Source organism: Oncorhynchus nerka, linkage group LG2 (assembly GCF_034236695.1).
Source record: "Oncorhynchus nerka isolate Pitt River linkage group LG2, Oner_Uvic_2.0, whole genome shotgun sequence".
Lineage (NCBI taxonomy): Eukaryota > Metazoa > Chordata > Actinopteri > Salmoniformes > Salmonidae > Oncorhynchus > Oncorhynchus nerka.
The window spans coordinates 6553663-6579258 of record NC_088397.1 but is presented as its reverse complement, the minus strand read 5'-3'; the positions used below and the strand labels follow the sequence as shown (position 1 = coordinate 6579258).

Genomic DNA, 25596 nt, shown 5'->3' with positions numbered 1-25596 from the left:
ATCCTCCTTTCATTTCCATCCATGGGTTAGTAATTCCACTTCCTGTCATCTTCATTTAGCTTTTCCTCTCATTGTCTTTCCTTTTTGTTGTTTTCTCCTCCAGTTTGCTTGATCTGTTCTGTCATGTTCTTCTGTTATGTGACAATGGATTGCGTCCCAAATGACAACCTGTGGGCCCTGGTCCAACGTAGTGCACTATAAAGGGAACAGGGTGCAATAGGGCCCTGGTCCAACGTAGTGCACTATAAAGGGAACAGGGTTCTGTCATGTTCTTCTGGTCCAACGGATTGTGCACAAAAGGGAACCTGTGGGCCCTGGTCCAACGTAGTGCACTATAAAGGGAACAGGGTGCAATAGGGCCCTGGTCCAACGTAGTGCACTATAAAGGGAACAGGGTGCAATAGGGCCCTGGTCCAACGTAGTGCACTATAAAGGGAACCGGGTGCAATAGGGCCCTGGTCCAACGTAGTGCACTATAAAGGGAACCGGGTGCAATAGGGCCCTGGTCCAACGTAGTGCACTATAAAGGGAACAGGGTGCAATAGGGCCCTGGTCCAACGTAGTGCACTATAAAGGGAACAGGGTGTCATTTGGGACGTACTCGTTGTGATGGAAGGTGTAATGTGTCATCTTCCACATACATATGATATGGAGGTCATTTCCCTTAAAAATGAAATATTTAGTGTTGGTTCCATTTCAGTACATCTGACTGTGTTTCTGTCCTGTCATGCTAGTTGTGTGATCGTAGTGTAACTTGCTAAGGATAGAAACCTGCATGCAGGGCTGTTCATGAGAATACAAAATATATATATGTGCTGCTGTTCATGAGAATACAAAATATATATATATATATATATATATATATATATATATATATATATATATATATATATATATTTGTAAAGCACATTTCATACACAATGGAGCCCAAAATGCATTACAAAAATACTGACTGTGTCTCCCCTGTCCTCTGTTGACAGGAACAAGTTTGTGGAGTTTGACATGAAGCCTGTGTGTAAGAAATGTTATGAGAAGTTTCCTCTGGAGCTGAAGAAGAGACTGAAGAAACTGGCTGAGACTGTCGGACGCAAGTAGACCTCCGAGTCCCAAGGGGTCCCACACTCAACAACATGTCCAGTAGCTTTCCCAAAGTCCCAGAAACTCTGGAAAATTCCCTGACTTTCCCGGATGTCCTGCTTATTCCCTATTGATTCTGGGGATCTTCCATTTCGGGGGTTTCTAGAAACCTGGGATTTTAAGAAAGTTACTGGAGGTTTGCAGCCCTACGAGCAACGCTGAACCCTGTATTAACCTTAACAAGTGCCCAAATTAGTCAAAGGAATTGTATAAATGTGTCAGATTAGACTCAAAATCCTGTCTGTTCCAGTATTTTAGTATTTGACGTCCTCAGGTACTCAGTATAACGTGTTAATCTTTTCTCACTTTTTAATTGATTATTTTTGTGCATGTGGCTTTTGCATGTGGAGCTGTTTTTCAGATGTCCAGAGTCTTAATCAAACAATATAGAACCTCCTTCTGCCTGACAATGACCTATGAAAGCATGGAGGGGAAAAAACAATGGGTGAAATGCATTTAGATATTGTTAAGAAATACTACATATAACTGATCTGATGTAGTTTGGCCACGAGCGGACCAAGTGAACAGCAGTATAAAGGGTTAATGACGTCTAACGAAATACTTGCACACTGTCTTTTAAAGAGATGAGAAGGTGCTTGTAGTACTCTTAAAATAGCTTTTGTCTTGTGCCTTGGGTATGAATATACACTGAGTATACAACATATTTCCATGGCATTGACTGATCAGGTGAAAGCTACGGTCCCTTATTGATGTCTCTTCAATCAGTAGATGACAGATTTAAAGAAGGATTTTTAGCTCGGTACTAGTACTAATGTTTGGTAAGCTCAGTGTATATTTTATACTGCATTATATACTGTAAGGGTGTCAATATGCATGTGGTTGTCCAATATACTGGCATGTGATCCAGACTTACTACAACTGCCTTAATCAGAGAATATTCCTCACTTCTGTGTAAGAATGAGAATTCTAGCTGTGTATCAGAACGTGGAGCCCATGACTCTGGTATGTCATCTATGACTCTGGTATGTCATCTAGGACTCTGGTATGTCATCTAGGACTCTGGTATGTCATCTAGGACTCTGGTATGTCATCTAGGAGTCTGGTATGAAATCTAGGAGTCTGGTATGAAATCTAGGAGTCTGGTATGAAATCTAGGAGTCTGGTATGTCATCTAGGATTCTGGTATGTCATCTAGGATTCTGGTATGTCATCTAGGATTCTGGTATGTCATCTAGGAGTCTGGTATGTCATCTAGGAGTCTGGTATGTCATCTAGGAGTCTGGTATGTCATCTAGGAGTCTGGTATGTCATCTAGGAGTCTGGTATGTCATCTAGGATTCTGGTATGTCATCTAGGATTCTGGTATATCATCTAGGAGTCTGGTATGTCATCTAGGATTCTGGTATGTCATCTAGGATTCTGGTATGTCATCTAGGATTCTGGTATGTCATCTAGGATTCTGGTATATCATCTAGGATTCTGGTATGTCATCTAGGATTCTGGTATATCATGTATCCTAACATTTGCTTGTAATAAAATAAAATGTCATGGGTTTGTTTGAATATTACTCCCAACCGTTTCAGAGGAGGAGAGTTGGAAGGAGATGGACACTCAGCATGCTGCTCCATTTGTTCTGTCACTGTGAGTCGCTGACCTGTATAAACTAGGTAGTGTTTCAATGGAGCAAAATCACTTAGGTTGAACTAGCTAGATGGGTGTGATAAATATACTATATAAAGGTCTTAAACACACTAATAGTTGGGTTAGATGAATTAGCTAGATGGGTGTGATAAATATACTATGTAAAGGTCTTAAACATGCTAATAGTTGGGTTAGATGAATTAGCTAGATGGGTGTGATAAATATACTATGTAAAGGTCTTAAACATGCTAATAGTTGGGTTAGATGAATTAGCTAGATGGGTGTGATAAATATACTATGTAAAGGTCTTAAACATGCTAATAGTTGGGTTAGATGAATTAGCTAGATGGGTGTGATAAATATACTATGTAAAGGTCTTAAACACACTAATAGTTGGGTTAGATGAATTAGCTAGATGGGTGTGATAAATATACTATGTAAAGGTCTTAAACACACTAATAGTTGGGTTAGATGAATTAGCTAGATGGGTGTGATAAATATACTATGTAAAGGTCTTAAACACAGTAATAGTTGGGTTAGATGAATTAGCTAGATGGGTGTGATAAATATACTATATAAAGGTCTTAAACACACTAATAGTTGGGTTAGTTGAATTAGCTAGATGGGTGTGATAAATATACTATGTAAAGGTCTTAAACACGCTAATAGTTGGGTTAGATGAATTAGCTAGATGGGTGTGATAAATATACTATATAAAGGTCTTAAACATGCTAATAGTTGGGTTAGTTGAATTAGCTAGATGGGTGTGATAAATATACTATGTAAAGGTCTTAAACACACTAATAGTTGGGTTAGATGAATTAGCTAGATGGGTGTGATAAATATACTATGTAAAGGTCTTAAACACACTAATAGTTGGGTTAGATGAATTAGCTAGATGGGTGTGATAAATATACTATGTAAAGGTCTTAAACATGCTAATAGTTGGGTTAGATGAATTAGCTAGATGGGTGTGATAAATATACTATGTAAAGGTCTTAAACATGCTAATAGTTGGGTTAGATGAATTAGCTAGATGGGTGTGATAAATATACTATGTAAAGGTCTTAAACATGCTAATAGTTGGGTTAGTTGAATTAGCTAGATGGGTGTGATAAATATACTATGTAAAGGTCTTAAACATGCTAATAGTTGGGTTAGATGAATTAGCTAGATGGGTGTGATAAATATACTATGTAAAGGTCTTAAACACGCTAATAGTTGGGTTAGATGAATTAGCTAGATGGGTGTGATAAATATACTATGTAAAGGTCTTAAACACACTAATAGTTGGGTTAGATGAATTAGCTAGATGGGTGTGATAAATATACTATGTAAAGGTCTTAAACATGCTAATAGTTGGGTTAGATGAATTAGCTAGATGGGTGTGATAAATATACTATGTAAAGGTCTTAAACATGCTAATAGTTGGGTTAGATGAATTAGCTAGATGGGTGTGATAAATATACTATGTAAAGGTCTTAAACACACTAATAGTTGGGTTAGATGAATTAGCTAGATGGGTGTGATAAATATACTATGTAAAGGTCTTAAACACACTAATAGTTGGGTTAGATGAATTAGCTAGATGGGTGTGATAAATATACTATGTAAAGGTCTTAAACATGCTAATAGTTGGGTTAGATGAATTAGCTAGATGGGTGTGATAAATATACTATGTAAAGGTCTTAAACACACTAATAGTTGGGTTAGATGAATTAGCTAGATGGGTGTGATAAATATACTATGTAAAGGTCTTAAACATGCTAATAGTTGGGTTAGATGAATTAGCTAGATGGGTGTGATAAATATACTATGTAAAGGTCTTAAACACACTAATAGTTGGGTTAGATGAATTAGCTAGATGGGTGTGATAAATATACTATGTAAAGGTCTTAAACATGCTAATAGTTGGGTTAGATGAATTAGCTAGATGGGTGTGATAAATATACTATGTAAAGGTCTTAAACATGCTAATAGTTGGGTTAGATGAATTAGCTAGATGGGTGTGATAAATATACTATGTAAAGGTCTTAAACATGCTAATAGTTGGGTTAGATGAATTAGCTAGATGGGTGATAAATATACTATGTAAAGGTCTTAAACATGCTAATAGTTGGGTTAGATGAATTAGCTAGATGGGTGTGATAAATATACTATGTAAAGGTCTTAAACATGCTAATAGTTGGGTTAGATGAATTAGCTAGATGGGTGTGATAAATATACTATGTAAAGGTCTTAAACACACTAATAGTTGGGTTAGATGAATTAGCTAGATGGGTGTGATAAATATACTATGTAAAGGTCTTAAACACACTAATAGTTGGGTTAGTTGAATTAGCTAGATGGGTGTGATAAATATACTATGTAAAGGTCTTAAACACACTAATAGTTGGGTTAGATGAATTAGCTAGATGGGTGTGATAAATATATGTATGTAAAGGTCTTAAACATGCTAATAGTTGGGTTAGTTGAATTAGCTAGATGGGTGTGATAAATATACTATGTAAAGGTCTTAAACACACTAATAGTTGGGTTAGATGAATTAGCTAGATGGGTGTGATAAATATACTATGTAAAGGTCTTAAACACACTAATAGTTGGGTTAGATGAATTAGCTAGATGGGTGTGATAAATATACTATGTAAAGGTCTTAAACATGCTAATAGTTGGGTTAGTTGAATTAGCTAGATGGGTGTGATAAATATACTATGTAAAGGTCTTAAACACACTAATAGTTGGGTTAGATGAATTAGCTAGATGGGTGTGATAAATATATGTATGTAAAGGTCTTAAACACACTAATAGTTGGGTTAGTTGAATTAGCTAGATGGGTATGATAAATATATGTATGTAAAGGTCTTAAACACACTAATAGTTGAATTAGCTAGATGGGTGTGATAAATATATACTATGTAAAGGTCTTAAACATACTAATAGTTGGGTTAGATGAACACTTTGATAAAGGAGGCATTTATGCATAAAGAGAAATAATGGGAGATGCTTTATGAATTTGTTGACTGAAACAAATCTAGTTTTAAAAGACAATTTAATAAACATGTTTCAGAGTTTGTCTATGAATAAACAAAAGTTATGTAGTAAAAGAAATGGTGAAAACTGATCATCACTTGTAGTTTCCCACAGAAAACTGATCATCACTTGCAGTTTCTCACAGAAAACTGATCATCACTTGTAGTTTCTCACAGAAAACTGATCATCACTTGTAGTTTCTCACAGAAAACTGATCATCACTTGCAGTTTCTCACAGAAAACTGCAGAGGGAAGCAGTTCCACCCAGTCAAACGTCACACGACATTGAGTGAACGAAAGGTCAAGGACACCTGCTCTTTCTATGACATAGACTGACCAGGTGAAAGCTTATTGATGTCACTTTTTAAATGGTCAACAAATCAATGTAGATGAAGGGGAGGAGACATGTTGAAGGATTTTTAAGCCATGAGATAATTGAGGCATGGATTGTGTATATGTGCCATTCAGAGGGTGAATGGGCAAGACAAAAGATTTAAGTGCCTTTGAATGGGTATGCTAGTAGGTGCCAGGCACACCGGTTTGTGTCAAGAACTGCAACGCTGCTGGGTTTTTCACTCAACAGTTTCCCGTGTGTATCAAGAACAGTCCACCACCCAAAGGACATCAGACCAACTTGACACAACTGTGGGAAGCATTGGGGTCAATATGGGTCAGCAGCCCTGTGGAATGATTTTGGCACCTTGTAGAGTTCATAGCTGACAAATTGAGGCTGTCCTGAGGGCAAAGGGGGAGGAGAAAATCAATATTAGGAAGGATGATCTTAATGTTTTGTCCACTCAGTGTATATTGTTATGTGAGAAGCCTCACAGAGGATATTCAACACTATGGTCAAATCCATGATCATCTCAATATCTTTACAGTAGAATCTAACAAAAAAAAGGTGTCTCAGAGCAGGAAGGGGAGGGCCATTCTCAGTGAATTAGAAAGGCGATGTTAATAAGATCAGAGATTCAACTCCCAGTGGAGGTGGCTCAGAGCAGGAAGGGGAGGTGTCTCAGAGCAGGAATGGGAGGTGGCTCAGAGCAGGAAGGGGAGGTGGCTCAGAGCAGGAAGGGGAGGGCCATTCTCAGTGAATGTCATAAAAATAGTGAAACATTCAAAAAGTGATTCCTTTTTTAGATAAAACTATACTAAATATATTCACGTCATCAAATAATAGATTAAAACACAATGTTTTGCAATGAAGGTCTACAGTAGCCTCGGCAGCACTCTGTAGGGTAACACCATGCTGTAGTTTCCGTCCTCCTCTGGGTACATTGACTTCAATACAAAACCTAGGATGCTCATGGTTCTCACCCCCTTCCATAGACTTACACAGTAATTATGACAACTTCTGCAGGACATCCTCCAACCTATCAAAGCTCGTGCAGCATGAACTGACATGTTGTCTACTAAATCAAAGGATTGAAGAATAAATCTACTACTGAATGCATAAGCTACAGCTAGCTAGCACTGCAGTGCATAGAATGTGGTGAGTAGTTGACTCGAAGAGAAAGACAATAGTTGAACAGTTTTGAAGAAATTAATTTCTTCCAAAATTAAGGAGAAGCAAGAAAGAGAGAGAGCTAGCAATATTTCAGTTTTTTTTTACCCTTTCACTTACTTAGCCAATGAATGGAGCTAGCTAGTTTAGCCTACTCTAACACCTGGCTTAAACAGAGGGATGCTATGTTAGCTAGCTGGCTATGGCTATCCAACACTGGAACTCTTCCAAGTCAAGGTAGCTTTTGGTTTTATTAATTTATTGCCACCGGAGCCCGCTGGTGTGACTGCTAAACTGCTTGCTGACTGTACACTGTACTGCATGACTGTAGCGGGTTTACTAACGAGTTAGTTCTATTCGCTATGTTGACTGGCATTAGCTAATATGGTGACAATGGTGTAGGCAGTGTGTAGCGGTTAGCGGTCATGATATGAAGGTTTGGCTTGGAAAGGTTTTGCGCCTGGTCACAGAAAGCTGATGTGTTGTGCACTGAAGTCCACAAGCAAAGGGAAAAGGTGAGAGGAGGAGAGCGTGTAGATAGATGCGAGCAAAGTGATCATGCTGTTTGTATGTGGCTGCTATGAAAGTTAACTGTGTTTTCGTGTGCTCATGGGTCTATTCATTTCACAGATTCTGTTGAAAAACGTTTCTTGTACGGAAGCAAACAGTGAAAAACATACCTGTATTTGTCCAATAGAAAATCTTGTTTGCACCTGAACTATTGATTACACCCTAGATCAGCTAGATGCAGGCAAGAGTGTGCAAGGCGGTTTTGAATGTGTCACTATGTCACCTTGATTACTCAAAATTATCTCAACCTGTGTCCCTACATTGTAAACTTTCATTCATAGGCTAGGTTGTAGCAGCCTCATGATGGGTATAGGGAAAATGTTAGTATCATGTAGTAGCCTAAACCTATCGATGTTACATTGAGATGGGTGAATGGAATATGAATGACAGTCATCCAATATGCTGTTATAGAAATCAAATTTAAATTATCATCCTTCCTCATCTTAAACAGCACCGATCGCCACTGTCGTCTCCTGTGTACATACCTAATATTGAGTAAATACCTGCATCTCCTGACTACAAACCAAGTAATCTAACGTATAGGTCTTCATGCGCTGTTGAGAACTTTGATGATCTCGAAATGGATTCCGTCGGCGGTTGTGAGGGCTCTGAAGTTGAGCCTGTCCAGGATGTGGTGGACCTTCCTGAGGCAACAGGTGTGGTAGAGACGTCCAACGTTTGCCCTGAGACTCCTACCGGAGATAATTTTGGAAAGAGTGGATTCCTGCTTTTTGGCCGACCCATACGTTGCAAGCTGGGTAAAGGACATAAAAGGGTAATCAATAGGGTTGAGTGTAGAAGTGCATCAAATGAAAAGGAATATTCCTAGTGTTTGTGACACCTGACATTTGGTGAGACAGAGACCCGGTGGCAATGGTGAGACTGAGAAAACCTGCCTGTCTTGTTGAGCTTTGACAGAGTTGCTACCTGATAAGGTCAGGTTAGATTATATTTGGTGTTCTGTGAGGGCCTATGTTCTGAGTTCATTACGGTGCTTTAGGTGCCAAGGATTCGGACATGTTGCAGCAGTGTGTAGAAGAGGGATCCCACGCTGTGAGGAAAGTGCAGGAGGGCCTAGTCAGAGGGAGTGTACAGTCGGGATACAGAAAGCACTGTGTGTCAACTGGGGGGTTGCCAATGCAGCTGAGGATCTGAAATGCCTTGTGAGAGAGACCGGTTGAAATGGCCAGAGTTCGAGTTGGGCAGAAAGTTTCCTCTACGCTGAAGCAGTGAAGAGGGTACTCAGGGGTGAGAGAGTTGACTGGGAGCCTCCCAGTGAGTAGGCCTAAAGAGAGGATACGTTTTAGTGTGGTTGGATTTCTGATCAACGGCACCGATGGAGCAGTGAAGAGGGTTTCCCAGGGGTGAGAGAGTTGACTGGGAGCCTCCCAGAGAGTAGGCCTAAAGAGAGGATAAGTTTTAGTGTGGTTGGATTTCTGATCAACGGCACCGATGGAGCAGAAAGGACATGTGGCCGTTGCAGCTGCAGAGAAACAGGGAAAGTGTTCAGCATTTAACCCAAACCCCTCTGAATCAGAGAGGTGCAGGGGTCTGCCTTAATCGACATCTTCGGCTCCCGGGAAACAGTGCCTTGTTCAGGGGCAGAACGACAGATTGTTACCATGTCAGTTTGGGGATTTGATCCAGCAACCTTTCGGTTACTGGCCCAGCACTCTAACCATTAGGCTACCTGCCCCCCACGAACAAAATGAAACAGGTAAAACATTGTGAGAGAGGATCGTTTAGGGCCAAAGTAAGCGGGATGGGGTGGAGGTTTTTTGGGGGGATAGTGTATAGGTGTACAGATACATCTTAAGTGGTTGTGGGGGAACAGGAAGTTCCGAGGAGGCTCCTTAACTGTGTTGTCAAGAGGATAACTTTTGTGTCGCTTTCAAATGCATTACTACTGGTATGTAACAGCACGTTTAAACGTTCTAATATCAAAAGAACAGGCCATAACATGCTAGGTAACAAATAACTTAAAGTTTTATCACGTTTGGTAAAGGTTTTATGTGTTATTTTTGTGTCAAACCGAGTGAGTGAAGAACGTGATGAAATCTATTTTTCAAGTCACATAAACTAAAGACTGGGTTTGTCTGAGTGACTGTACATAATTTCTTAAAAGGTAATTTTATAAAAAATAAAAGTATTTGATATTTCTGAGTTCGTTTGACATTGGTTTTGTGTAAAATTCACAAGCTGGTAAAATGGTGGCGTCCACTCGGTCTGCTTCAACGGACCTCGGTGCAGGCAGTGCTCGTGCATCAGAGAGAGGCACATTCACAGCTACACTACTGGTTTCAAGATGAATGTAATGTTTATCCGTTTTTCACATGTGTAGCAATATTCAGACACATTCAGTTCTTTCTATCTATAATTGTTACTATGGTGTGAACGGGAAAGACAATAGTTTTTTTTTGTGATTGAAATAATACAGTGAAGACAAGGTTATTGCAGAAAATAGTTCATTGTGCTGCTTAATTAAAACAACAACTGCAACCTAAATGTTTTTGGGTCTTTAATGCGTTTATGTAAATGTAGGAAATCTACTCTAAGTGTATTTACGTTGTGATTTAGTGTGTAATTTGTGTCTAATGTGAATTCATGAATGTTTTGTTGTCAATGCTTAGCTACCTGATCTATTGAAATTAGATAATTGAACAAGAAGAAATATAATGTAATTTTAGAGAATAAAGAAAACGGCAGAACTGTCAAGACAGTTTTTGTGTCGTTTCTCATTATTACAACTGGACGACTCAGATCAAGTCTGAGGCCGGTTTCATCCACAGTGAGGACAAACCCAGCCTGCCTCTCTCCTTCCACACTGAGTCCAAACCTACAGTCACTGGGTCCTGATTGTGACAGTGGAGCCCAGTTTGCACTGCAGGATCCAGAGATGACATCAGTGAAGCTGGAAGACTGCAGTCAAACACTGGAGCTGAATGTCAACATTAAAGATGAAGAAGAGGAGGAGAAGATTGGGACATCTGTTTATGATGGTAAGAGCAGGTTTTATCTTACTAAATGTATGTTGTTCATTCCAACTTCCTACTGTGTATGAAAAGTTGCAGTAGAACTGTTTCAATGATGTTATTTCATGCTAATGCTAATTAATTATTTGTGTAAAACTAACAATGAAATACAACCCGGACTCATCCTCTGGCTTAAAAACAGAAGTCCAAACTCTGGAGGTATGGTAGCTCAGTGTACGCAGGGTTGGGTGGGTTACTTTCAGGGTGACAGCTGCACTTTAAAAAAAAAACGTTTTAACTAGGCATGTCAGTGAAGAACACATAAATGGATTAACATAAATGTACAGTACCAGTCAAACGTTTGGACACACCTACTCATTCAAGGGTTTTTCTTTATTTAAAAAAAACGATTTTCTACATTGTAGAATAATAGTGAAGACATCAAAACTATGAAATAACTTTCAAGCAATGTATAAGAGAGTTATACTCCTGTCCAGTAGGTGGCGGTAGTGCAACATTTATTGGATGCCAACAGCCGTTAAACATAATCGAAGAACTCACCTGTAATGTGCCACGTCTACCACAACCTTTCCTATCGTGTTATCACTACAGCATTTTAGGAAGCCATTGTTCAAAGTGTGTTCATGCATACAGTACAATGGGAGGGGGTGTGGCCTGCACAGGAGAACCAGGAAGTTGATCTCAGACGTCTATTTAGGACTGGGATCCAATCCGGAGTTGACAGATTAACAGTGAGGACAAACCTAGTCTGCCTTTCTCCTTTCACATCGAGTTCAAACCTACAGTCACTGGGTCCTGATTGTGACAGTGGAGCCCAGTTTGCACTGCAGGATCCAGAGATGGCATCAGTGAAGCTGGAAGACTGCAGTCAAACACTGGAGCTGAACGTCAACATTAAAGATGAAGAAGAGGAGGAGAAGATTTGGAAATGTGTCAATCATGGTAAAAGCAGGCACTATCTTCGTAAATTAGACCTCCATAATTTATGAACCAGTCTAATGCTAGGTTGAATTATGCTTCTATCGGGAATGGCGTCGTGTGGGAGAGTGGTTTGCTGATGATAATAACGTTGTGAACAGAGTGCCCCGTGGTGGTGTTGTTATGGGCAGGCATAAACTACGGTCAACGAACATGATTGCATTTTATCGATGGAAGTTTGAATGCACAAAAATACCGTGACGAGATCCTGAAGCCTACTGTGAGACCTTGGGCATCTGGGACCAAGAGATGCATATCTGCATTCCGAGTCGTGAAATCCATAGATTAGGGCCTAATTAATTTATTTCAATTTACCGATTTGCTCATATGAACTGAAACTCAGTAAAATCAATGAAATAGTTCCATGTTGCATTTATTTATGTTCAGTATACATAGTCTACTACTCAATGGGGTAAACATGAACGACAACAACAAAGGGACACCGTGTCCTTCGCGCCCGCTTGACAAGCACTACTCTGGCAACCTAGTAGCCATGGCAACCTAGTATGAAGTAGATACCTAGTAGCCATTTTCAGGGTGACAACCTTTTTAACTAGGCACGTCAGTTAGGAACACATTTTTATTTACAATGACCGCCTACACCGGCCAAACCTGGACGACGCTGGGCGAATTGTGCGCAGCCCAATGGGACTCTCAATCACAGCCGGTTGTGACACAGCCTGGATTCAAACCTAAACTCAGTAACGTAATCTGATTACATTATTTTACTTTTAGATTACTTCCCCCTTAAGAGGCATTACAATAATACAAATGTATGTTGCCAATTGAATGACATCTATTGCAGGATAAATCAATGTTAAAGTTTACATAGCTGGCTATATATGGATGTTACATGTTACTTTATGGGTTGGTTATGTAGGCTTCTTCTAACCCATTGCTTTCTACTACATATAATAATACGATTAATTTATATCTTTACATTAAAAACCAAAGTCTATCAGAATTCCAGTCATTCCAATAAATGTTATACCCCTTGATCTTCAAGAATAGGACTTGGAAGTATAGATTAGCCAAATAGTTTTACCTGAGAGCACGACACCAAAACTAAGGACTTATTAGCCAGCCCTACTTTTTATTGTCGCAGAGGACTGATTTAGGCTCATTGATTCGAGTTGAAAAATAAATGCTGCGCTCGTGTAATGGCATGCTTTGCCGAGGGTGTGCAAAGCTGTCATCAAGGCAAAGGGTGGCTACTTTGAAAAATATAAAATATATTTTGATTTGTTTAACACTTTTTTTTTTTTTTTTGGTTTCTACATGATTCCTTATGTTATTTCATAGTGTTGATGTCTTCATTATACCAACATGTAGAAAATAGTAAAAATAAAGAAACCCTTGAATCAGTAGGTGTGTCCAAACTTTGACTGGTACTGTGTATATAGAATGTATAAGAACCCAAAACAGACTTAAAAAGGGGCAATCAAAAGTGTGCAAGTTTGAGCATGTGTCCATTAGGTCTATCGATGTTTTATTTTTATCAGCATGAATTAGATTGAGCATTAAAAGCCCCACTTTTATTCCATAGGCTTGGATCCACACTACACTGCTGTTGCAAGAGTGAATTTTTCATGGCTGTCCACTGGTTTCAAAATCAATGATTGATAGGCAGCATAAACTTCTTGAATTAAACCATTATTGGATTCCAAATACACATTTAGATTTGTGAACAGCCGTCCACAACAACCACAATCCGTAAGGCGCTAATAGCTGAATGAGAGAGCAGCAGTGTGATTCACATCAATGCGCTTTGTAGATAACAATAATAAGTGATAGCCGTATCACTGTAGACCACTGTATCCTTACCTCCAAGCGTTTATTCAAGTTGGATCATTTGGTGTGTCATCATAGTGGTCTCTGATTGGTGGTCATCATAGTGGTCTCTGATTGGTGGTCATCATAGTGGTCTCTGATTGGTGGTCATCATAGTGGTCTCTGATTGGTGGTCATCATAGTGGTCTCTGATTGGTGGTCATCATTTGGTGTGTCATCATAGTGGTCTCTGATTGGTGGTCATCATAGTGGTCTCTGATTGGTGGTCATCATAGTGGTCTCTGATTGGTGGTCATCATAGTGGTCTCTGATTGGTGGTCATCATAGTGGTCTCTGATTGGTGGTCATCATAGTGGTCTCTGATTGGTGGTCATCATAGTGGTCTCTGATTGGTGGTCATCATTTGGTGTGTCATCATAGTGGTCTCTGATTGGTGGTCATCATGATTGGTGGTCATCATGGTGGTCATCATAGTGGTCTCTGATTGGTGGTCATCATAGTGTCTCTGATTGGTGGTCATCATTTGGTGTGTCATCATAGAGGTCTCTGATTGGTGGTCATCATTTGGTGTGTCATCGTAGTGGTCATCATTTGGTGTGTCATCGTAGTGGTCTCTGATTGGTGGTCATCATTTGGTGTGTCATCGTAGTGGTCTCTGATTGGTGGTCATCATTTGGTGTGTCATCATCGTGGTCTCTGATTGGTGGTCATCATTTGGTGTGTCATAGTGGTCTCTGACTTGTGGTCATCATTTGGTGTGTCATAGTGGTCTCTGACTTGTGGTCAGACTCACTCAGGTGGAATAAACTTAAACATGCACCTTTGTTAGAATGCTGATTTGAATGTCATTGAGAATTTTTTTCTTTTTTTTCTTCCAGCAAACAATTTCTAAATGTAAAAGTAATCCTTTAGTTTTTCAAAAGTATCGGTCATTTGTTTACAATATTTTTTGCAATCCCTTTACATGTAATCTGTTACTCCCCAAACCTGTAGGTATGGTAGTTGTGTGGTAAGAAAAGGAAGAAACTCCCCACAGTGCAATCAAACAGTCTAACCTATAGCACAGCGCTTTCGATTCACTTCTTTCCACAAGCCCACTACTTTCCTTTCGACACACTCACTCCCTCATTACTCCGGTCGCTCCTTACTCTGGTCGCTCATTACTCCGGTCGCCGTATTGAGGTGCAGCCGCCCCCTTCTCCATTACTCTGGTCGCCGTATTGAGGTGGAGCCGCCCCCTTCTCCTATTGGATGAGCCACCGCTGCTCAACTGGGGACTTAAAAAAGACACCAACTTATTCACACAGGAGAGAATCTGACCTGGAGCTAAGAGGTAGTGCAATGATAAGAAAGCATAAGAATGGCGCTTCAGAGATTTGTGTCCCGTGTGTACACTTCGAACAGAGGTGTGTGTACACTTCGAACAGAGGTGCGCGTACACTTCGGACAGAGGTGCGCGTACACTTCGGACAGAGGTGCGTACACTTCGGACAGAGGTGCGCGTACACTTCGGACAGAGGTGCGCGTACACTTCGGACAGAGGTGCGCGTACACTTCGGACAGAGGTGCGCGTACACTTCGGACAGAGGTGCGCGTACACTTCGGACAGAGGTGCGCGTACACTTCGGACAGAGGTGCGCGTACACACAGTTGAAGTCAGAAGTTTACATACACCTTAGCCAAATACATTTAAACTCAGTTTTCACAATTCCTGACATTTAATCCTAGTAAAAATTCCCTGTTTTAGGTCAGTTTGTATCACCACTTTATTTTAAGAATGTGAAATGTCAGAATAATAGTAGAGTGATTTATTAAATCTTTTATTTCTTTCATCACATTTCCCAGTTGGGTCAGAAGTTTACATAAACTCAATTAGTATTTGGTAGCATTGACTTTAAATTGTTTAACTTGGGTCAAACGTTTTGGGTAGCCTTTCACAAGCTTCCAACAATAAATTGGGTGAATTTTGGCCCATTCCACCTGACAGAGCTGGTGTAACTGAGTCAGGTTTGTAGGCCTCCTTACTCGCACATGCTTTTTCAGTTCTGCCCACACATTTTCTATGGGATTGAGGTCAGGGCTTTGTGATGGCCACTCCAATACCTTAACTTTGTTGTCCTTAAGCCATTTTGTCACAACCTTGGAAGTATGCTTGGGGTCATTGTCCATTTGCGACCAAGCTTCAACTTCCTGACTGATGTCTTGAGATATTGCTTCAATATCACATCATTTTCCATCCTCATGATGCCGTCTATTTTGTGAAGTGCAGCAGTCCCTCCTGCAGCAAAGCACCCCCACAACATGATGCTGCCACCCCCGTGCTTCACAGTTAGGATGGTGTTCTTTGGCTTGCAAGCCTCCCCCTTTTTCCTCCAAACATAACAATGGTCATTATGGCCCAAAAGTACTATTTTTGTTTCATCAGACCAGTGGACATTTCTCCAAAAAGTACAATCTTTGCCCTCATGTTCAGTTGCAAACCGTAGTCTGGCTTTTTTTATGGCGGTTTTGGAGCAGTGTCTTCTCCCTTGCTGAGCGGCCTTTCAGGTTCTGTCGATATAAGACTTGTTTGACTGTGGATATAGATACTTTTGTACCTGTTTCCTCCAGCATCTTCACAAGGTCCTGTGCTGTTGTTCTGGGATTGATTTGCACTTTTCACACTAAAGTATGTTCATCTGTAGCAGACAGAACGCGTCTCCTTCCTGAGCGGTATGACGGCTGCGTGGTCCCATGGTGTTTATACTTGCATACTATTGTTTGTAAAGATGAATGTGGTACCTTCAGGCATTTGGAAATTGCTCCCAAGGATGAACCAGACTTGTGGAGGTTTACAATGTTTTTCTGACGACTTGGCTGATTTATTTTTGATGTTTCCCATGGTGTCAAGCAAAGAGGCACTGAGTTTGAAGGTAGGCCTTGAAATACATACACAGGTACACCTCCAATTAAATCAAATTATGTCAATTAGCCTATCAGAAGCTTCTAAAGCCATGACATAATTTTCTGGAATTTTCCAAGCTGTTTAAAGGCACAGTCAACTTAGTGTATGTGAACTTCTGACCCACTGGAATTGTGATACATTGAATTATAAGTGAAATAATCTGTCTGAACAGTTGTTTAAAAAATGACTTGTCATGCACAAAGTAGATGTCCTAACCGACTTGCCAAACTATAGTTTGTTAATAAGAAATGTGTGGAGTGGTTGAAACACTTAGGTTGGAGTCATTAAAACTCATTTATGTAAACTTCCAACTTCAACTGTACCTTTTGTCTCCTGAATACAAACTGAGTAATCATATTCATAGGTCTACATGCTCTTTTGAGAACCTTGATGATCTCAAAATGGAGGTTGAGCCAGTCCAGGATTAAGTGGGCCTACCTGTGGTAGACAGGTGCCGTCAGTGGTGGAAAAAGTACCCAATTGAGATACTTGAGTAAAAGTAAAGATGCCTTCATAGAAAATGACTCAAGTGAAAGTCAAACAGTAAAATACTACTTGAGTAAAAGTATTTGGTTTTAAATATATTTAGTAAAAGTACAAGTGTAAATGTATTTAAAATTCCTTATTAAGCCAACCAGGCCTCATGTTGTTGTTGTGGTTTACAGATAGCCAGGGGCACATTTACACACTTGGACATCCATTTACAAACAAAGCATGTGTTCAGTGAGTCTGTCAGATCAGAGGCAGCAGGGATGACCAAGGATGTTATCTGTTTAGTGAGTCTGTCAGATCAGAGGCAGCAGGGATGACCAAGGATGTTATCTGTTTAGTGAGTCTGTCAGATCAGAGGCAGCAGGGATGACCAGGGATGTTCTCTGTTTAGTGAGTCTGTCAGATCAGACGCAGCAGGGATGACCAGGGATGTTCTCTGTTTAGTGAGTCTGTCAGATCAGAGGCAGCAGGGATGACCAGGGATGTTCTCTTGATAAGTGTGGGAATTAGACCATTTTCCTGTCTTGCTAAACATTCAAAATGTAATGTATTTTTGGGTGTCAGAGAAAATGTATGGACAGTTGGGATACAGAAAGCACTGTGTGTCAACTGGGGGGTTGCTAATGCAGCTGAGGATCTGAAATGCCTTGTGAGAGAGACCGGTTGAAATGGCCAGTTTGAGTGAGGCTGAACGTTTCCTATGCTGAGACAATAAAGAGAGTAGAGGGTAGCCCAAGGGCAAGGGAGCCTCCCAGTGAGTTGGTCTGAAAAGAGAAAGATCCAGAGAGGATGAGTTATAGTAAGGTTGGATATGTTGTGTTTATAACCATGGTGATGAACTGCACTGGTGGAGTGGAAATCACAGAAGGTACATGTGGTAGTTGCAGCAGCAGAGAAATATTTGGGTGTGAGATTTTAGTACAGAAGATCAACAGTCAGTTTTGAGGGAAGGAGTTCCATCCTCCAAGGCAGATGGCCTGTTGTAGGATCATTTAGGGCTAAAGTGGGTTCTGGGGGATAGTGTGTAGGTGCAGCAATTTTAAGATTTTCACATTCTCCTTTCACACATAGTATGCACATACATTTATACTGACTACACACCCACTCGCATACAAGCTGCTGCTACTCTGTTTATCTTATCCTGTTGCCTAGTCCCCTTACCCCTATACATATCTACCTCCATCACTCCAGTATCCCTGTCCCCTTAACCCTATACATATCTACCTCCATCACTCCAGTATCTCTGTCCCCTTACCCCTATACATATCTACCTCCATCACTCCAGTATTCCTGTCTCCTTACCTCTATACATATCTACCTCCATCACTCCAGTATCCCTGTCCCCTTACCTCTATACATATCTACCTCCATCACTCCAGTATCCCTGTCTCCTTACCTCTATACATATCTACCTCCATCACTCCAGTATCCCTGTCTCCTTACCCCTATACATATCTACCTCCATCACTCCAGTATCCCTGTCCCCTTACCTCTATACATATCTACCTCCATCACTCCAGTATCCCTGCACATCTAAATATGGTATTGGAACTGACTTTTTAACTATTTGCTGTATATATATTATACTTACTTGTGTATTTCCAATTCTTATTTCTTGTGTCTTTTTTTCTAGTAATATATGGTTATTGATAATTGCATTATTTAGTTTTGAGTTTTCAAGAAAGGCATTTCACTGTGCTTGTGACGTTACAACTTAAAAACATATTTGGTTGTGGTGGGGGAACAAGAAGTTCTGGGCAGGCCAGAACTAGAACTGTGTTGTCAAGATACCTTTTGTGTCCGTTTTTAAAATGTATTACTACAGGTATGTAATTGCACGTTTAAACTGTCTAATATCAAAATAACATGTCATAACGTTCCAGGTAACAAATGATCACGTTTGGTAAAGGTTCTATGTTATTTTGCTTCAAACCGAGTGAGTGGAAAACGTGGCTAATACAATTTTATACGTCAGTCAATGAACATAAATTATGAAATTACCTTTTAAAAAAGTATTTATTTTCGATTTCTGAGCTCCTTTTACATGTTATTGGTTTTGTGTAAAATTCGCGAGTTTGTAAAATGGCGGCGCCAGCTCTGTCTGCGTGCGGGCAGTGCAGATGCACCAGAGAGCGACAATTCCACGGTTGCCCTACAGTTGTGAGGCTGAATGCAATGTTTATCTTTTATTTTTGTTTAAAAAAATAACATGTAATAATATTCAGACACATTGTATTTCCCATTCACATTATAGATAGAAACAATCGTTTTTTATGGGTGAAATAATACAGTGAAGACGACGTTATTCAAGAAAATTGTTCATCGTGCTTCCTCAAACACTGCAACCTTAATGGCTTCAGTCATTTATGCATTGATGTAAATGTAGGAAATCTACTATAGGTTAAGTGCACTTACGTTGTGTAATTTAAAGTGTGCACTCCTCTAATGTGAATTAATGTTTTGTAGTCTATGCATAGCAACCTGATTCATTGAAATTCGATAATTGAACAAGGAAAAAACTAAATATTTTTAAGAGAATAAAGTAAGTGCCAGAACTGTCAAGACTAACTTTTGTGTTGGTTTCTCTTTATTACTACAGGCCAACGAGGATTAAGTCTGATTCAGGTAACATCAACAGTGAGGACAAACCCAGCCTGCCTCTCTCCTTCCACACTGAGTCCAAACCTACAGTCACTGGGTCCTGATTGTGACAGTGGAGCCCAGTTTGCTCTGCAGGATCCAGAGATGGCATCAGTGAAGCTGGAAGACTGCAGTCAAACACTGGAGCTGAATGTGAACATTAAAGATGAAGAAGTGGAGGAGAAGATTGGGAAATCTGTTTCTCATGGTAAGAGTAGGTTCTACCTAACTAAGTTTGTTGTTCATTACAACTTCCCACTGTGCATGAAACGTTGCAGTAGAACTGTTTCAATGAGAAGGTAGATGTTATTTCATGCTACTGACACTTGCATGGTTTGACACCAGTTTTGTCAGCATTTGTTTTATTCACTGGGCTGTCTGGAATTAACATGGTGTCGACTGAAGAAGTGAAGTAGACAAGGTGAACTTTCTCCCCAGTCTGTGGTACTGAGTATTCTGGAACAGGTTTTCATCAAGGATCTCTGTACTTTGTTCTGTTAATCTTTTCCTCGATCCTGACTAGCCTCCCAGTCCCTGCTGCTGAAAAACCTCCCCACAGCATGATGCTGCCACCACCATGCTTCACCATAGGGATGGTGCCAGGTTTCCTCCAAATGTGACGCTTGGCATTCAGGCCAACATTTTGGTTTTATCAGACCAGAGAATCTTGTTTCTCATGGTCTGAAAGTCTTTAGGTGCCTTTTGGAAAACTCCAAGCGGGCTGTCATGTGCCTTTTTTACTGAGGAGTGGCTTCGTCTGGCCACTCTACCATGAAGGCCTGATTGGTGGAGTGCTGAAGAGATGGTTGTCCTTCTGGAATGTTCTCCCATCTCCACAGATTAACTCTGGAGCTCTGTCAGTGACCATCGGGTTCTTGGTCACCTCCCTGACCAAGGCCCTTCTCCCCCGATTGCTAAGTTTGGCCGGGCAGCCAGCTCTAGGAATAGTCTTGGTGGTTCCAAACTTCTTCCATTTTAAGAATGATGGAGGCCACTGTGTTCTTGGGGACCTTCAATGCTGCAGAAATGTTGTTGCTACCCTTCCCCAGATCTGTGCCTTGAAACAATCCTGTCTCAGAGCTCTACGGACAATTCCTTCAACCTCATGGCTTGGTTTTTGCTCTGACATGCACTGTCAAATGTGGGACCTTATATAGACAGGTGTGTGCCTTTCCAAATCATGTCCAATCATTTAAATTTACCACAGGTGGATTCCAATCAAGTTGTAGAAACATCTCAAGGATGATCAATGGAAACAAGATGCACCTGAGCTCAATTTTGAGTCTCATAGCAAAGGGTCTGAAATACTTATGTAAATAAGGAATTTCTGTTTTTTATTTTTAATACATTTGCAAACATTTCGAAAAGCCTGTTTTTAGCTTTGTCATTATTGGGTATTGTGTGTAGATTTGAGGATTTGTAAAAAATGTTTTTAACCATTTTAGAATAAGGCAATGTGGAAAAAGAGAAGAGGTCTGAATACTTTTCGAATGCACTGTACAGTGAGGGGGAAAAAAGTATTTGATCCCCTGCTGATTTTGTACGTTTGCCCACTGACAAAGAAATGATCAGTCTATCATTTTAATGGTAGGTTTATTTTAACAGTGAGCGACAGAATAACAACAAAAAAATCCAGAAAAACACATGTCAAAAATGTTATAAATTGATTTGCATTTTAATGAGGGAAATAAGTATTTGACCCCTCTGCAAAACATGACTTAGTACTTGTTGGCAATCAGAGGTCAGACGTTTCTTGTAGTTGGCCACCAGGTTTGCACACATCTCAGGAGGGATTTTGTCCCACTCCTCTTTGCAGGTCTTCTCCAAGTCATTAAGGTTTCGAGGCTGACGTTTGGCAACTCGAACCTTCAACTCCCTCCACAGATGTTCTATGGGATTAAGGTCTGGAGACTGGCTAGGCCACTCCAGGATCTTAATGGGCTTCTTCTTGAGCCACTCCTTTGTTGCCTTGGCCGTGTGTTTTGGGTCATTGTCATGCTGGAATACCCATCCATGACCCATTTTCAATGCCCTGGCTGAGGGAAGGAGGTTCTCACCCAAGATTTGACGGTACAAGGCCCCGTCCATCATCCCTTTTGATGCGGTGAAGTTGTCCTGTCCCCTTAGCAGAACCCCCCCCCCCCCCAAAGCATAATGTATCCACCTCCATGTTTGACGGTGAGGATAGTGTACTTTGGGTCATAGGCAGCATTCCTCCTCCTCCAAACACGGCAAGTTGAGTTGATGCCAAAGAGCTCCATTTTGGTCTCATCTGACCACAACACTTTCACCCAGTTATCCTCGGAATCATTCAGATGTTCATTGGCAAACTTCAGACGGGCATATATATGTGCTTTCTTGAGCAGGGGGACCTCGCAGGCGCTGCAGGATTTCAGTCCTTCACGGCGTAGTGTGTTACCAATTGTTTTCTTGGTGACTATGGTCCCAGCTGACTTGAGATCATTGACAAGATCCTCCAGTGTAGTTCTGGGCTGATTCCTCACCGTTCTCATGATCATTGCAACTCCACGAGGTGAGATCTTGCATGGAGCCCCAGGCCGAGGGAGATTGACAGTTCTTTTGTTTCTTCCATTTGCGAATAATCGTACCAACTGTTGTCACCTTCTCACCAAGCTGCTTGGCGATGGTCTTGTAGCCCATTCCAGCCTTGTGTAGATCTACAATCTTGTCCCTGACATCCTTGGAGAGCTCTTTGGTCTTGGCCATGGTGGAGAGTTTGGAATCTGATTGATTGCGTCTGTGGACAGGTGTCTTTTATACAGGTAACAAACTGAGATTAGGAGCACTCCCTTTAAGAGTGTGCTCCTAATCTCAGCCTGTTACCTGTATAAAATATACCTGGGAGCCAGAAATCTCAATCTTTCTGATTGGGGGGGTCAAATACTTATTTCCCTCATTAAAATGGAAATCAATTTATAACATTTTTGACATGTGTTTTTCTGGATTTTTTGTTGTTATTCTGTCTCTCACTGTTCAAATAAACCTACCATTAAATTACAGACGGATCATTTCTTTGTCAGTGGGCAAATGTATAAAATCAGCAGGGGGATCCAGTACTTTATTCCCTCTCTGTATGTTGCCCAGTACAGCCAGAAGAGGACTGGCCATCCCTCAGACTGGTTCCTCTCTAGGTTTCTTCCTAGTGTTCCTGTGTTCTGGGGAGTTTTTCTTAGCCACTGTGCTTATATGCATTGCTTGCTTATTGGTGTTTTTAAGATGGATTTCTGTATAAGCACTTTGTGCCAACTGCTGATGTAAAAAAGTGCATCAAATGTATTTGATTGACATGTACAATGAGTGTACAAAACATTAAGAACACCTTCCAAATGTTGAGTTGCACCCCCCTTATGCCTTCAGCGCCAATTAGTTTGGGCTGGAATCTACAAGGTGTGGAAAGCTTTCCTCAGGGATGATGGCGCATGTTGACTCCAATGCTTCCCAGCTATTTCAAGTTGGCTAAATGTCCTTTGGGTGGTGGACCACTTCTTCACACACAAACTTTTTCCCATGGAAAAACCTAGAAGCATTGCATTTATTAACACATCGGTGCGCCTGGCACCTACTACCATACCCCGTTAAAAGGCACTTCAATATTTTGTCTTGCCCATTCACCCTCTGAATGGCAGACATACACAATCCATGTCACAATTGTATCAATCCTTAAAAATCCTTTTAATTTGTTTCTTCATCTACACTGATTGAAGTGAAATAAACAAGTGACATCAATAAGGAATCATAGCTTTAACATGGTCAGTCTGTCATGGAAAGAGCAGGTGTTCCTAATGTTTTGGCGCTCAGTATATATCACACCAACTGATTCTTCTGTTGTTCACACAGGATACCATGTTGAGACATTCTCTACATCCAGAGAGCAACAGCAGGAAGATCACAGAGCTAAGAGGTCTCACCACTGCCCACATTGTGAGCAGATTTTCCCAATTCTATCAAAGCTAAAAACACACCTAAAAATGCACACAGAAGAAAATCTGTATTCCTGCACTGACTGTGGGAAGAGTTTCACAACATCAAGGGCTCTGACAGTTCATCGGAGAGTACACACAGGAGAGAAGCCTTACAACTGCTCTGACTGTGGGGAGAGTTTCTCTCAACAGAGCAATTTAAAAAAACACCAACGTATACATACAGGAGAGAAGCCTTACTCTTGCTCGGCCTGTGGGAGGAGTTTCTCTCAACAGAGCAACTTCAAAAAACACCAACGGATACACACAGGAGAGAGGCCATACTCTTGCTCTGACTGTGGAAAAGGCTTCACAACATCAACTGAGCTAACAGTTCATCAGAGAACACACACAGGAGAGAAGCCTTACTTCTGCTCTGACTGTGGAAAGAGTTTCTCCCGATTGGATACCTTAAAAGTACATGAACGTGTACATACAGGAGAGAAACCATACTCCTGCTCTGACTGTGGAAAATGCTTCACAACATCATCTGAGCTAACAGTTCATCAGAGAACACACACAGGAGAGAAGCCTTACTTCTGCTCTGACTGTGGAAAAAGTTTCTCCCAATTGGAGAAGTTAAAATGTCACCAGCGAATACATACAGACCAAAAGTCTTACTTCTGCTCCGACTGTGGGAAGAGTTTCACCCGATTGGATACCTTAAAATGTCACCAGCGTATACATACAGGAGAGAAGCCTTACTTCTGTGCCGATTGTGGGAAGAGTTTCACCCGATTGGATACCTTGAAATGTCACCAACGTATACATAAAGGAGAGAAGCCTCATCACTTCTCTCAGACCAGCTAAGAGTAAAGTCATATCACTTCATTCTCATCTCATAAATGAAGTGGTAACAGTGAATTTGATAACATTTAAGAAAGAATAAAACACTATTGGGATCCTATTGTTTCTCAGTGTGAGAGAACTGTGCAGAGGAAAGGGTGTGTTATAGAATGTTAGCTTCTTGTTATTTTACTGATCAGTGAGCACCTTGTCAGTTTTTTATTTATTTAATTTAGCTTTTACTCTAAAGATATTGAGAGTACCTTGAATTTGCCCTTAGGGTTGAATGCCCTCTGAGGCTTCTCACATTGTAACAATGTAGTCTGATGGCTGACTGAATGGTACTGCTTCCCTCTGCAGTGTTCTGTGGGAATGAGTTTGTAGACACAACATGTGTCAGAGATGGTGTGATGATCAGTTCTCTGTGGTAATGAGCTGGTAGACACAACATGTATCAGAGATGGTGTGATGATCAGTTCTCTGTGGTAATGAGCTGGTAGACACAACATGTATCAGAGATGGTGTGATCAGTCTTCACCATTAGTTTGGGTGGATTATTATAATTTTTTTGTTTAATGATACACATACTTTGAAACGACTACGTGTTTATTAAATTGTCTTACTAGATGTATTATTTGTCATCAAATGTATTTGGTTAACTGCATTGAACTTGATGTGCTAATTAAAAATAAATATTCTACATGAATTTGTGCTGGTCAAACTTTGGGTTATCTATACAGATAATGCAATATTTTTGTTTAATTGATATTATTCAAACTCATTTAAATGTCTATGTATCTACTGAATACATGTCATTACACCTCTACATGCCAATTAGCTAGTCCCCAGTATGTTCTACAATACATACAAATAATGTTTTGCAGTATAAAGGACATGTTTTCTTATTTAAATAAATGTTTTTTTTATTTTGTAATGTGTTTTCTATGGTGCCAGAGTCCAGGGACAATATTACTACCACAATTCAAGTATGATCCACTTACTATTGGGGAATGGAACCAGAGAGGAAGCTTGTGTTACCCTTTCCCTGCCTCATTGTTCAGAGTGGAAGAGCTGGGAACTCACCTGTGATGGTCCTCATCAACCAAAACCTTTCCTATTGTGTTAGTAAACACCACAGCATTTTAGGAA

At 40.4% G+C, this 25596-nt stretch overlaps 1 protein-coding gene and 1 pseudogene across 1 annotated transcript; both read left to right on the top strand.

The window, feature by feature from the left end:
* Positions 1-2660, top strand: part of LOC115116807 (LIM and senescent cell antigen-like-containing domain protein 1) — a 32889-nt pseudogene extending 30229 nt beyond the window's left edge.
* Positions 2661-11378: 8718 nt separating this feature from the next.
* On the top strand, positions 11379-25366 carry LOC135573373 (zinc finger protein 501-like). Its single transcript, XM_065022477.1, has 3 exons — positions 11379-11778; positions 19641-19889; positions 23540-25366. The coding sequence occupies exons 1-3, from the start codon at positions 11460-11462 to the stop codon at positions 24469-24471; spliced, it is 1500 nt and encodes a 499-aa protein (XP_064878549.1). The 5' UTR covers positions 11379-11459; the 3' UTR covers positions 24472-25366.
* Positions 25367-25596: the final 230 nt, after the last annotated feature.